At 48.5% G+C, this 14397-nt stretch overlaps 1 protein-coding gene across 2 annotated transcripts; it reads left to right on the forward strand.

Moving 5' to 3' along the window:
- Positions 1-213: 213 nt before the first annotated feature.
- On the forward strand, positions 214-12708 carry DHRS7B (dehydrogenase/reductase 7B). 2 transcript variants are annotated; one of them, XM_032197856.1, is made up of 7 exons: positions 214-242; positions 6364-6539; positions 7231-7346; positions 8029-8239; positions 8788-8880; positions 10314-10466; positions 11179-12708. In XM_032197856.1, exons 1-7 carry the CDS (start codon positions 223-225, stop codon positions 11382-11384), a joined length of 975 nt encoding a protein of 324 aa, XP_032053747.1. In that variant the 5' UTR covers positions 214-222; the 3' UTR covers positions 11385-12708. The 2 variants fall into 2 exon arrangements, with proteins under 2 accessions (XP_032053747.1, XP_032053748.1); XM_032197857.1 differs by lacking the exon at positions 214-242 and adding an exon at positions 1199-1217.
- Positions 12709-14397: the final 1689 nt, after the last annotated feature.

The raw sequence follows: 14397 nt of genomic DNA on the forward strand, positions 1-14397 counted from the left end.
ACTGCCCTAATAGACCCGCAGGCCCAGCCCAGAACAAAGTGAGGCCGGAACCTCCCGCCCGGGGCGCTGTTTCCCGGCCGGACCCAACCCGCGGCCGGACCCACGAGGGCAACGCCGCGGGCCGGCTCCCAGGCCTTCCGGCTCTCCTCCGGCAGGAGCGGCCTGCTATTGGGCGCGCCGCCGGAAGGCCCGCCTTCCCCCGCCGCACTTCCGGCGGTGGCCATGGTGACGGCGGCGGGCAGGTAGGGCCCGAGCCGGGGGGGCCCTGAGGGGACGGGGGCGGCAAAGGGCGGCTGGGGGGGGCCGTGAGGGGCCGGGTTGGTAATCCCGGGGGCTGGGTTGATAATCCAGGGGGTTACATTGATAATCCCGGGGGATTGTACTGGTAATCCCGGGGGGTGTATTGATAATCCTGAAGGGCTACATTGATAATCCAGGGGATCGTATTGATAATCCCAGGGGTTGTACTGCTAATCCAGGGGTGTGTATTGATAATCCCGGGGGTTGTATTGACAATCCCGGGGGTTGTATTGGTAATCCCGGGGGTTGTATTGATAATCCTGAGGGGGTGTATTGATAATCCTGAGGGGTTACGTTGATAATCCCAGGGGCTATCCTGAGATCTTTTTGGGGTAAAATCATAAATAAACGGCATTAAACGACTCCCAAAATGCAGCGGATTGTCTCCTTCAGGCACTGCTCCAAGTGACAGCGGGGAGGTGGCAGGGTGTTCAAATTGCACCTTAAGAAATTAATTCAGAATATCATAATTGAGCTTTCCCACCTCAGCAGCCCCCAGACGATCGATCCTTGTTGCCATCCTCTTACAGACCTGGTGTCCACCTGCTCCTGCTGCCTAGCACGCCTGGGGCAGTCCTCACCGTCACGCTTCCCATCATTTCTGTTCAGAAATCCAGCTGGGGTCTTGGATTCCTTCTCCCAAACCCCTCCTCCCTTTCTTCTCTGAACAATTATCTTTTACTGAGGAGTTCTGTCCAGGCACTGAGTTCCTTCTTAGGCCTTTTGCTGATTTCTAATGCCCTCAGGGTATTTTGCACATCATTTTCTGCTCATGAAGTTTGGAGTGAAAGCAGATAATGTAAGTGCACACAAGCAATTTGTTAATTTATCTGTTTCAATGAGCATAGTCACTTTTTTTTCTCATTAGGTCTTGAGTGAACTTTTTGAACCTTCACTTACCATTCTGTGGTGACCTGGTGAGTCAGAGAAATTGTCAAATTTCCTGTTTGCTTCTATTAAATCGCTGATTGAATAGACAATGCTGCCTTCCTTTCCCCGCCTGACCTCAATGTCTACACATTTCATGTCCATTTCTTTCCAAAGCAGTTGGATCACCAAGAACATTTAGCTGGTGTTCAGCACAAGCAATGCTCACTCTTCTTCCCTGTCAAACACGGCTTAAAAAGGATTTAGTGAATGTGGTCTGCTTGAGGGAATGCCCATTTCCCTGGCAGATACCAGGTGCTGCTGCAGTGTGATGAGCAGCTCATCTCTCAGTCCAGTTCTGCTCAAAGTTCTCAAGAATCCTAAGGAAAGAAATGAAAATTAATTTTTTTCCTTTTAATTAATGAGATAGCCACTTTAGTGTGCACTATAAAACCAGAGTACATCCCAAAACCAATTAAAATAACAGAGTTGCAACCAATTCACAAACTTTGCCTTTTTTTTTTTTTTTTGCTTTTATCAAGAGAACATAAAAAACACCGTTGGACTTGGGGATGCTCTGCATGAAGTACAGGAAATTACTTTTTAGTCCTAGATCTAAGCAGACTCTCACCAAAACCTCTACCATTTTGCACTTGCCTCCATCTTTTCAATCCGGGGGTTAAACCACCCCACATCTCAGAGGCCGCACGCCGCCGTCTCCCCGAGCTTTGCTTTCAGAGGCTGTGCGAGCATTGGACGGAGCCCAGCCCGCTGCCTGGCCCGCTGCCAGCGGGTAATTTAAGTCAGCTGGGTCCCCCTGAGAGCCCAGAGGGAGACAGAACCTCGCAGTCCCAGGCAAGTGAGCCCCTTTCCCAGGTAGGATTTGTGCTTTCTTCGGACTAAAGGTGGGAGCTGACAAAGCCTGGAGCCGCTCGCTGCTCGGCAGGCGCTTCCTTAGGAAAAAAAAAACGAGTTTTTCCTTGGTGCCCCCTGCCCCCCCCTTTAAATGCCACCTTTTCATTTCTGAAAATAGCCGCCCAGTTGCTGCCATTTGTCATTTAAGGGACAATGTGATTCTAGGTGGCCGAAGCTAAAGGAGAATAGGTCTTGTTTCGAGAAACTTAGCGTGGTTTTGATTGCTTTTAGGACTCGATCTCATCTTTGCTGCCCTCAGTGCACTCTTGACCTTATTAGCTGAGCTCCATGTTCCTTCTGAAATCATTACCCTGGCTGTCATGGGGTAGCATCCAGTTTTTGTTACAGGGGGAAAGCTCTTCTTAATGGATGTGTGTGATTTATTTTATGCTAAGCCTTTCAGAAAGTTTCCAGTCGCTTGTACTTGCTTTCATTATCAGTGCTCTTATTTCTGCTCTCGATAACCTGCTGGTTCCAATCCTGCATTTTGGAGGGAGAACTGAGAATTTCAGGTTTTTATTTCGACCTGTAAAGAGCAGTGGCTTCTCTCCTGCAGGTAATTTGATGTCATAAATGTTAAATGCCAAGAAAAATTAAGAAATCCCTGCTTTTTCCAGTGTGAGCAGCCACATTTTTGAACACAGGTGAGAGGGGGGATCTCACACCTTGGAGCAAGAGCTCTGGGCTGATCCTGTTCACCTCAAATAAGGCAGTGAAACCAGTGCCCTCCTTGCCAACCCTCTTGTTTTTACTGCGACTCAGCCTTACCTGCCCTGAGGTGCTTTGAGCTACTTCAGAGTTTTATCTGCTTAATTTGGCTTTTATGCTTCTCCTCTTCTCCCAGTGTTTGTTTTGCAAATTAGCATTTCTGTTGATGGGAACCAAGTCTATTTTTTTTTTTTTAATTTGTGATCTCATTCACCTTCAGATCACATTTGTGATCACATTCACCTTCGCAGTAGTTTTTTTCACGTCAAATAATCCCAATACTAAACAGAAAATAATTACTCCTTCAGCTTGCAGCATTTTGTTTTTCCTTTGTCCTTTTCCCCCAAATACTCCTGAAAACTGAACAGGATGTCAGAGCTGCCCTGTTACGTCAGCAGCCTAGCAGTGGGTTCAATCCCATGGATGCTGTTGAACACACTGCAGCGTGCCTTGAGCTGATTTCCACGGCTTTTTGTTCCGCTGATTCTCATTTTATGATTCCTTTATGTCCGATATTACAAACTCCACTAAGGACTCGTGGTTTCGTGAAGTAAGCTGGGACAGGAAACTAAAGAAAAAAATACTGCCTTAGGGCTGAAGAGCTGCAAGAATTCTTTCATCTTTCCAAAACAGCTCAGTTCGGCCAGGCATTTGTCTTTCTGAAACTTGGCTGAGCTGGGATTTTCTTTGTTCTGGGGCTCTTTTTAAGGCACCATTTGAGTTCTTTCCTTGGAAAATACCTGCAACTGGACGACCTAATTAAAAAGGATCTACACCTTTGCTTGGCTGTTCCTTCTCACCCTTGCTCCCCTCTTCTGTGCAGTCTTTCTCATTGCCATCCCTTATTTCCCTTCCCCTATATCAGGAGTTAATTACCTGTTGATTCAGCCTCCAGCCTGGAAGCTGCAGAAGCGGGTTGCAGCTGCTGACTGGGTTCAGGGCTTGCTGCAGCCTTCAGGCAGGCAGAGCTCAGCCAGTTTGCCACGTTCCTGGACACAGGGACAGAAAGAAGAGAAAGAAAACCAATAAAAGGGCTTGGAAAGCTTTTCAAACAGAAAGGATTAAAGGCAGACCTTTGTTTATAAGGTAGATGAATAACAAACGACGCGATTAAGGAGTAAGTTGAGCAGGTGTAACTGGTTCATGCTGGTGAGCAACGGGTGCTGCAGGACCAGAACACAGCTGGCTGTGTTGGTGGGCTTGGGGGCTCTTCTCCACCAGCCCCTGGGGCAGGGTTCAGTCCTTGCAAATACAACCTTCATTTTGCCAAAGAACAGGAAAAACCCATGCCCTGAACAAAGGTGGGAATGCCTCCCATCGCCTGGGGTGGTTTAGTGAGGAAAAGGGATCGGAAGAGCTCCCTCTTACCAGCTCTGTGCCTCTGCATTTTACCAAAACCAGAAGCAAAAACAGATTTCTGAAATTTGTCAGCTTCAATGCAGGCTCGTGAGAGAAGTGCCACTCCACCTGTCTGCTCCCGCTTTGGAAATACTCAGAGGTCCTAAATGGGAGCTGGATATTTTTGATTCCAAACTGCCCTGAAAGCCACGCTGGTCGATGTCAGCACCTGTCGGCCCTGCCCACCTCTTGTCTTCGGAATCTCACAAGAGCCTTAGGAGCAGGAAAGGACAACAAAGAAGCAGCTGCATTAAGTGACCAGCTGCACAAGGCAGTAGAAGCACCTCCTGCTTATCAAGCCAAAAGGGGGCCAGCAGCCCCGTATCTAAACAGCAATTCCCCAGGAATTATTTTTTTGGGGGGAGTTCTACACTTTCCTCACGTTAAACAACTCCACCAGGCTGCTTTGTAAATCAGCACAAACCACACCGTTTCTGCACGCTCAGCACTGAGAGGTGGAGGAATAAGACACTGAACAGCTGGGCGCTCTGCTCGTGCGCTGCTTCGCGACGGAATGAGTTTAATCCTTCTCCCAGCTCTCTGATTTCTCACTGCGGGCACACTCCCCGTGCCCCAGGGGAGCCTGTGCCCTGGCTGCCTCTCTGCAGCGTTACACAACGAGGCACTCTGTAAAGATCCACGAGTTAGCTCAGGAAGCTCCACAGTAGCTGGAGAAGAGCTGTGTGCCAGCTCGACAGCTTCACTTTTAGATCTTGTCACGTTTATTTAGCACTAGATGAGCTCTCTGTGTGTGATTTTGTCCTAGCTGTACCTCCACAACTACTTTATACAGCTCGTTACTGGTTGAGCAAGCTGGCCTGCTCGCTGACCAGCTACCTGAGGAATCCTGTCCAAGCCCCTGATGGAAATCCAGGCGAGCACGGCCTTTTCCACATCAGCTGTGTCCCACGACTAGTAGAGCTTCTGCCGTCCCTTCAGCCCCATCCAAGCTCAGTACTACTTAACGACCCCGATTATGGCTTATTATTATTACACACCTATCATTTTCGACTTCTCATGCTCTTGTGTTTGAAGTACTGCATAAGTTGTCTGCCCAATCCTTGCCAGTATCTTCCTGGTGGAGAACTGTCTTGCAGCGCTCAAACTATCTGCAGAACAGGGAAAATATGCTAATATTGGCTTTGGCTCTACGTGGAACCCAAAAGATGTACAAATTCGAGGAAGGGGTTGTAACTGGGTTGCCTTTCCTCTGAAAACAAGCCTAAAAGCTTGGGGGTACACACAGTGGGAAACTCAGTGACCTTTTTCCCAGCAAAGATATCACTTACTCTTTGGCCACCTAGGAAGCTGTAACATAAACTCCTCGCCTGAAGGCGATGGCTTAGCAAGGAGATTGGGGCTAGGCATTGACATCAGAACCCAATTCCAGGCTGAGCTTGGTCCTGAGGACACCTTCAGCTTGGGTTTCATTCACACAGGTTTAGTTTCAGGGCATCGGAACACGGGCTCACGCTGCTAACAAACTGCACGATTAACGTTGGCATTAAAGAGCACAAACGTAGGCTTCAGCTGCTAGATTGGACATGGGGCTCGTTTCAGTCAGATAACTGCTCTCTCCCAGCAGGTTCTGAAAGACACGGGAGATGGAGGCACAGATTTCAGGACATTGAGCAAATAATGTGCTTGGAGAGAAAGCTTTATTCTGCGTCTCCTGAATGTAGAGGGGGTTATATCCACCTGGGATAACGCACAGTAATGGGTCTCTGGCACATAGACATGGTAGCATGGGCTGTTCTAGAGAAATCTAAGAGGTTTTGTTACAATCAGAAGCATGCAGAGACATATCCCAGCCCTGAAGAGCTTTCATTTAATTTCATAGTTTATACAAGGGATGGAATTTAGAGCAAAATGGAAAAGCACGTGGGAACAGCATCCCGCGGCCCACGTTTGTTACATGGTGCTTACAAGATCTGATACCAAGCATCCTGCTGGGATGGTCAGGTTAGCATTTACATGCTTAAAATTGGGTACAGATGTGAACTTTTGGAAGCCCAGATAAAAGATTGAGGAAATCTGTTGAAGATACTTCTGTATGGCGTTTGGTTTACCGGTGGTCTAAGGCAGGGGTAGGAAAAAGCATTTCCCTAGTTTTCAAGCCTCTGCTAATTTTCTTATCAGTAAAGGGGTCTGTTTCCTTTCATCTTGTGGCTCTAGGAAGACTGCTGAGAAAGGAAGACTCATGGATCTCACATCCACCGTCATCATCCCACTGCTCTTTGGCAGCCTGGGGCTCTTCGCCCTTTTTCGGCTGCTGCAGTGGATGCGGATGCGAACTTACCTGCAGGGAGCAGTGGTGGTGGTCACCGGGGCCACCTCTGGCCTGGGAAAAGGTAGGTACTGACAGAAGGGTGCCAAAGGCAGGATAAGGAGCGCGAATTTTGGTGTGAAAAGAGTCTCAACATTTGTAGAGGGAAATTTTATCCGCCCTCCAGTCGGCATAAACTGGAGCTCATCAAGGCAAGAAACACGCTGGGCCTTCCTGTGCTCTGAGGGCTCTTCTCTCTAAATCTTTAGAAAGCCAGGAAGTCAAATTGTTTCTGTAAAACTTCCCACGTCAATTGTTCTGCATTTACTTTGGTTGGTGTATTTCTGGTGCCCTGCCATCCTTTCCCCTCCTCCAACCCCAAGTACCTTTTCTCTTGCGGTACAAATCCATCTATTGACATTAAAACTCTCGGCAGTATTAATATAACTTTTCTTCCTAATATAAGCCACTTTTTCTCCAAATATATATTTTTGAGTGAGTGGTATGTTTTCTAATTCTGCTTTACTTTAAAGCAGCTTTGTGTCTCTCCTCAAGAAGAGATGATAGGAGTGTTTCAGGAGAGAGCTTCCAGCTGTGATACTCTGGGCAGATGGAGCGCTGTATATTCCTGGCTGTTCCTTTCCACGGTTTTCCTGCTCAGGAATACCAAAGCCACCCCAGACCCTTGCTAGCTAAAAGTTCTAGCCTGCCATCAAACATCACGTGCTGTTTGTCTCTGGCATTCAGATCTTTTCTTTTCCTTCCTTCCTCCAAAGAATGCGCAAAAGCCTTCCACGCAGCTGGCTCTAGGCTGGTGCTCTGCGGCAGAGACAGCGAGAAACTCAAAGACCTGGCTCAGGAGCTTTCTACCGTGACCAATCACCGAAAGAACGTAAGTGTGGGAGAAGGGAAGGCTGCTCGTCCCGTGCAGCTGGGATTTCTGTTCAGGCTGCTACAGAAGTTAGAGCTGCTTGCGGGTTGTTGTGTTGAGCAATAGGAAAAATGCAACTCTGTGGTTAGGGATAGATATTGCTAGAGGAGTACACGGAGCTGACACGTCGTATCTTGTAAAAACCTGACAAAAATGAACCAGCTGAAAGACTCCTGTTCCCTTGTAGTGGGGGTGAACACGTAACCGAGTGCAGAGTCCCCAGGCCCCCTGCGCCCTTATACCATGGACTGAATCTGGAGAAGCGACTTTCTTTGTCTTGGCTTTTAGTTTTGACATCTAGTTCTGCTGGAAGTGGATAGCAGAGGCATTGCTGGCTTCTGAGGAAAGATATGACTTTTGACTACATCAGATGCATTTTCTTTAGTAACACAATAGCAAACGTTAGCACTCAAGGAAGATCTCACTTGGTTTAAGGAACGGGCTACAGGAGCAGAAAAACACCCAAGTACAAGCTGCTTCTGTCATGTATTCCTATCAAGTACCTGCTGCACTCTGACTGCAGACGGTTTGGCTGGCCCCTCCTCTGCATGGGAAATCCCATCCCTCCTCAAAGTCAGGAGCATGAACGTAAGCACGTTCAGCACCCCCTGAACATCTTTTTTGCTAACTTTTGTTTACTCAGCTACACGAACCCCACACCGTGGTATTTGACCTTTCGGACACTAAAAGCATCCTAAACGCCGCAGAATTGATCCTGAAGCACTCTGGCCACGTGGACATCCTGATCAACAACGCAGGCATCAGTTACCGGGGCACGATTGTAGACACGGGGCTGGATGTGGACAAGAAAGTGATGGAAACAAATTACTTCGGTCCTATAGCCCTCACCAAAGGTATTTGTGATTCACAGTACAGGGGGACAGTGGCTGGTACCTTCTGCAGGCCACCCCAGCTAAGCACAGCTCATATCCTGTTTGTAATTGTATTTGGCACAGAACAATATGAGGGGAGGAGAGTTTTGTTCTATGGGCAGGCCTAAAGTTGGTTATTGGGCATGAGTGCACGAGAGGTACCTGATGAGAGATGATGCCTCGTTTAAAACACCTCCTGACTCTAGTCTGCCACGAACTTCTGAAGAGAGACGTGGCTAGCCTGTCTGCTCTGATAAAACCTGGGGGAACTGAGTCTGGGCTCTAGGCGAGGCTGTGAGCTTCCTGAGGCAGGTTCTCTGCTTATACATAAAGTTCATCCTGGAGGGTGCGAGCTGCAGGAACTGGAAAGATGCACTGGTGGCAGAAAAGAGCAAGTCCTGCTGACTGCATCTGTGGGAGACCACAGCAACTGCAAGGCCTTTGTGCAGCCTCATAGCTTGCACAAATGCACTGATTCTCAACAGCAGCAATGGTAGAACTGTTATTGTTATTCTTTTCTCTCTTGCTAGCACTTCTCCCCTCCATGATCAAGAGGAGACAAGGCCACATTGTGGCTATCAGCAGTGTTCAAGGCAAAATAAGCATTCCCTTCCGATCAGCATGTAAGTACCTCCACACAAGGTGAGGAAGATATTTGGGGGACCTGACTGAAGGAACAACTCCACATTTAGCTCTTCATAGAGCTGGCTGCATGCAGGAAAGGCAGGGCTGTAAATTATCCTTAGTATGGTTATCACACTGAGAAAACTCTGACAGCTGTTGAGGAAGAAACGCTCAAATACAAAATCTTAGCCCTGTCCTGAAGTTGTTTCAGGACAGAGAAGGAGAATAAGGAATGTGATCCTTGCTTAGAATTTTGGTCTTCTGTGTGACATTCCTATCTTAATACTTGAGAGTCCCAATAAACTTCCTAGCCCCTAGGACTGATTTGCTCCCTAATTTTATTGCTTTTTATGCTTGCTGTTTGTCTGATTAATATTCTGTAAGTAGGAACTTTTTGGTTTAATAACTAGTGAAGTGCCATGGTACAACCAATACCAAAATAAAAGCTCGAATCAGATGTAACAAGAAATAATATTGGTGAGATTACTGGAAGAAGCCTTACAAAGGATAGAGAGAAGAGTATTTAGCATAAAAGCATCTGTAATAATTGTAAATAAACAGGAAAATGGAAAATTACACTGGGGATGGCATAAAACTGGTAGGGCATAGTGCTGAGCGCACGAGAGCCTGGAACACCTGGGCCGTCAGGGCCTGCTGATGGTGTGGGTATGATTGCACCAAGAAACGTGTTCTGAAGAGCTGCCGAAGTGCTTACACCATGACCAGAGCCCCGTGGACCAGGCAGCAGGGGCTCAGCTCGTGCCAGGAGGTCCTCAGACAGGGCACGCAGCCTGTGCTGAGTTCTGCTGGTGTCAACCCTGCAGCTGTGGTGAGCAGTCACAGCGGTAGCAAACAAGCACACAGGGAAAGTGAGCGAGCAAAAGGAGTTGCCCAGCCACTGAACAAGGGGAACTCCTGCCCTAGGCCACACAACTTCCCGTGTGCTTGCATGATCAGGGTTTGACTTTCATGCAGCGAGGCCATGAACCTGCTCGGTCCATAGTGCTTAGCACAGGCAGGCCAGCAGGGTGCTCAGCAGCAAATGTCAGCCCTGCCTGCCTTTCCTGGGCATCTCGTTCCCCCAGCCCCAGTCAGTCTTATCAAACGCTTGCCAAGACAGTCTTCACGTCTCCTTTATCACGAGTGGGAGGCAGCTTGGGTTCACTCCATAATGCTTTGGCATGGCTGAGATATTAAGCTCAGGATCCCAGCCAGTTTCCAACTTGAGTATTTACATTTTGCCTTCCTAAATTGCCTCTCACTCCCACTACCTGTTGCTGCCATTCACTAAAAACAACTAGAAGCTGGAGAACAGCTAGTGGATTCTTGCTGAGAAGTGGTTGCGCTTCAGTGAAAGACCCATTCAAGGGAAGGAACCACTCCTCAGCTCTGCTCCTTCCCCTTAGGGCTTAGCCCTTTTCCTGTTTTCCAGATGCTGCCTCTAAACATGCTACCCAGGCCTTCTTTGATTGTCTACGAGCAGAGGTCGAGCAGTACGAGATCGATGTGACGGTTATAAGCCCCGGATACATTCAGACCAACCTTTCTCTCAATGCTGTAACAGCAGACGGATCTCGCTACGGAGGTGAGATGTGATTTTGTGTCCTGTATCTAAAGCATCTCCAGCTCCCTGAGTTACTCCCAAGTATGCTTTACAGCCTCTGATGGGGACAGGTTAGTCCTGAAGTATCAAAAGACAACTTTGGATGCAGGGTAGGAAGAGCAACCCCTCACAATTAGCCTTCATGAACAGCAACTACCTTGGGGTTACTGAGTCTTTAGGATATTTTATAGGGAACATAAACCTAAGCATTGTCTTTGAAGGACATTTTGCATTCTCCATTCATCCATTTTTCCTGGAGCTTGAGACTTGAACACAAAGCTCTCTAGACTTACAATGTACATATCCTAGGAAATCTGCTAGGTTTGAGGGGAGACAAACTCCAGTTACTGCCCTGTAGGTTCAGCTGAGCAGTAGCGTGGAGGAGAGGTGTATCTGCTTCTCTCTAACATCAATTGACACTCAAAATGAGAAAAATGTACTGAAGCATTCAACTGTGAGCCTTACCTTCAGAAATAGACCACGAGGCTCATGTAGGTGCAGCCTGGATGTCAGGAGGAGCACGTGCTGACTTCTAGCCCAGCCATGAACTCCACCTGCCTGTGGTCCCATAGGCAGCTAGTGCAAAACCAAGAACTAGACCAGGAACCACGTGCAGTTAGCGCATTCCTAGGAAAGGTGCTGAAGTGTGGGCTTACCTGCTGATGTTGGTGTTTCCTCGGCTTTGTTTTGGCAGTCATGGACAAGAACACCGCCGAAGGCCAGACAGCCGCAGAGGTCGCTCAGGTGGTTCTCAGTGCAGTGGGGCAGAAGAAGAAGGAAGTTCTCGTAGCTGGCCTGATGCCCTCGCTGGCTGTCTACCTACGAAATCTCTTCCCCAGGCTCTTCTTTGACTTAATGGCAGCTAGAGCTAAAAAGGAGAGAAAAGCAAAGGACTCCTAGAGCTCAGCTCGCTCTCGAGCAGTAACTGTAGGGAGAGGCTAACCCCCTGCAGGTGGCAGGGACATCAGCAGAAGTGCTCCTGCAGGAAAACCCTTTCTGAAAATGCTGCAACTTACCATTGCATGGGGAGTGGGAAGCAGTTTCCTCCACAACAGGGCAGGCCCACGTGCCAGAAGACAGCACCTAAGCCTCGCCCGAAGAAGGGTGCTTGGAACAAAGCCCAAAGGAGAGCTGAGGCTGCAGGGGAGGGTAACTCAAAGCACACACCTTACAGGAGAGGTCAGCACTTCACCTCACCTCACCCCAGGCACACTCAGCTTTACTGGCTTGCTACAAATAAAACCCACCTGGTTTGCCTTCGTGCAGGCAGATTTTAGCTTTCCCCACCCCATGGCCCCTGTGAAATACGGAGCTGGGAGCTCTCGTGATCAATGTCTCCTTCCCACTCCTTCCAATCTTATCCAAAACATGTTGCTTGAAGTGGAAAGCTTCAGAGCCTCTGCTTGCTAATGTGCCAAATCATCTGATATGTTAAGCTAAAACTAATCCCAGTGCCACTTTTAAAAAAGTAACTGATGTAGAATGCAAGTTTTATTTGGGAACGATGTTATCTGCCTGAATCATGCCTTACTGAGGTGCAGCCATCCCACTCCGCACTACCTGACAGTGCAGTATTAACCCCGGCACAAGTTCATGCAGAGGAAGCATCAAAACAGATTAAAACATTAAAACAGATTAAAAAAGAGCACAGCAAGGTATGTTGTTGAGTGTAAATACCCTGCACCTGATAGCACACCTGGCTCACCCACAGGCCTAGAGCACAGAGGTGTGATTCTTTAGATGCCTGGCAAGCAAAGAAGAATCTGTGTGTGTAGGGTGGACAACACAGGAGACAGGCCTGTAGTTCTCGCCTGTTTTAAGGCAATCACAGCTGCCAGTTCTGGTCGCATCCAGTGAGGGGAAGAGATCTGCCTGACCAGGCACCACGGGCTCCAGGGAGTCGAGCAGCCCGAGGAAGCGCCATACCCCGTTCTCCATCCCTTCCCTTGTTCCCATGCAGCATAAAGCTTCCTCCTCCCAGAGGGACATGGCCTGCCCTGTCTGATCCCAGCAACACTGGGAAAAAAGAGAGTCTGGGCCGAGATAGTTCAGAAAAGTTAGAAATACTTAAATGTGTTAACTGAAATGCAGCCTACGTGTAGGGCCCTGGGCCTAGACCCCTGCTGCCACCTCCATGCACTTCGCAGCATTCTCCCTGTGTACTGCTGCGTATGTCCTGCCTGGGAGCACCCCTCTGATGACAAATAAATTACGTTGCCATGAACTGCATCCTTTGTTCTACTTCGCTCCTCGCAGCCTGTAACTTTGCAGGAAGAGAGATCATTTTTTCCTGCATAAAACCAAGGCATTACCTCCTCTCCCTCCCTACAAGGAGGGGTTCTCTAATTGTTAGGTGTGCTTTTCCTTTCATGTGCTGCACGTTCAGGCCTTTCATTTCTTGGTGAAGTGCAGTATTCCTGCCAGGCTTGTCCAACTGCTCTGTCATCCGATAGTTCAAACTGTGGCAACCCAGAAAGGATGAACGGGCCACTTGGCGTTTCTGCCTGATCTTCCAGGGTGCTGAGGGGTACACAAAGCAGCAGACCTGAGGAAAAAAAATTAGGGAATTACTGCAGTTACTGTGCACAAAATTACAGCTCCGAGTCAGATTCCTGAGGGTGCACACACTCCCCTTTGAAAGGAAATTCCTCCTTTTTTACAAGGAGCCCTTCCCACATTTATTTCTTCTCTACCTGAGAAGAGTGGAAGGTTTTTAAAGCAGACCCACCTGTTGTGATAGCTACGCTGACTTCTTCGCTTTTCCTCCTGCAATAAGAGACCACAGGAAACTTGCTCATCTCTAACCCTGGAGCCTTTGATGCAAGCCATGCTCTCAAGGAGGCTACCGGGAGTTAGGACTTCTGGCAGAGGGATCAGTCCAGGCAAGGGAAAGCTTAACACAAAAAAAAATAATCCAGGACCACAGAGGTTTAGTGGGGAAAAAGAAATAGCCCTGACAGTTCTTCTGCAATGGTCAAAAAAAAAAAAAAAAGAGCAGGAATGCTTTATGTGGCTAGACGAGGGTATTTTGGGGCCTCCTGCTGTAGCTAATAGATTCATTATTGCTGCAGATCTGCCACTAGTTTAAAATTCATCCAGCAGACAGACAGGACTGAAGGAACAAGCAATGTCAGGGCTCAAAAAGTAGCTGCCCAGCAGTCTGAGGCTCGCCACAGAAAGATGAAGCAGTTGCATTTCTTCCCCTCCGCCTTGCCAAGGCAACTGTATATTGTTGCTATAAATAGAGATGCTCTGGATCCCGACTTCTTTTAACCTTGGAGCGAGGCGACTCACCCACTGTACCAGCAAGAGGCCAAGGCTTTAAACAGGGCTGTTGCCACCTAGAAAAGCCTTGATGCCACAGAAATTCCTCTAACCTGGCTGCCTGCGTGGGCGGTGAAAGGATTGTTCAGGACTCCTCGCAAATGCCACTTGCCCAGCACGTGCCCAGCCGGGACGCATGCCCCGCTGACAGAAAACCCACATCAGCAGAAAAACGCACGTCGGAGCCTTTGCCAGAAAAGCCTGCTGCAGCCCGGAGGCGGGGGGAGCTCGCGCTGCCTGCCTGCTGTTGCAATTTGAAGAGATAAAGATAGAACCGAAGTTGGTTTCTGACCTCATGAGGCTGCCTCCCAAGGTCAGCGCCTCGGCTGTGGAGGTCGGGCTGCAGCTGGCATTTACGGGCGAGCAGTACACCTGAAAGCAGGCAGGTTTTATTGCAGGGCCTCGCTGCTGTATCCAGCTCATAACCCTTGAAGCTGTGCCAAGCTGGCCTTCTCAACGCAAGCCACACCTATTTTCCATCTGCTAGGAAGAGATTAGAGAAAGCAAGCCCCGTCTTTAAAAATTAACTGGCAGATCTTGCAAACCAGTAAACGCTTTCCATTCAAAGAGCAAGATTTTGACAGCTTTG

The sequence above is a fragment of the Aythya fuligula genome, chromosome 15 (assembly GCF_009819795.1).
Source record: "Aythya fuligula isolate bAytFul2 chromosome 15, bAytFul2.pri, whole genome shotgun sequence".
Lineage (NCBI taxonomy): Eukaryota > Metazoa > Chordata > Aves > Anseriformes > Anatidae > Aythya > Aythya fuligula.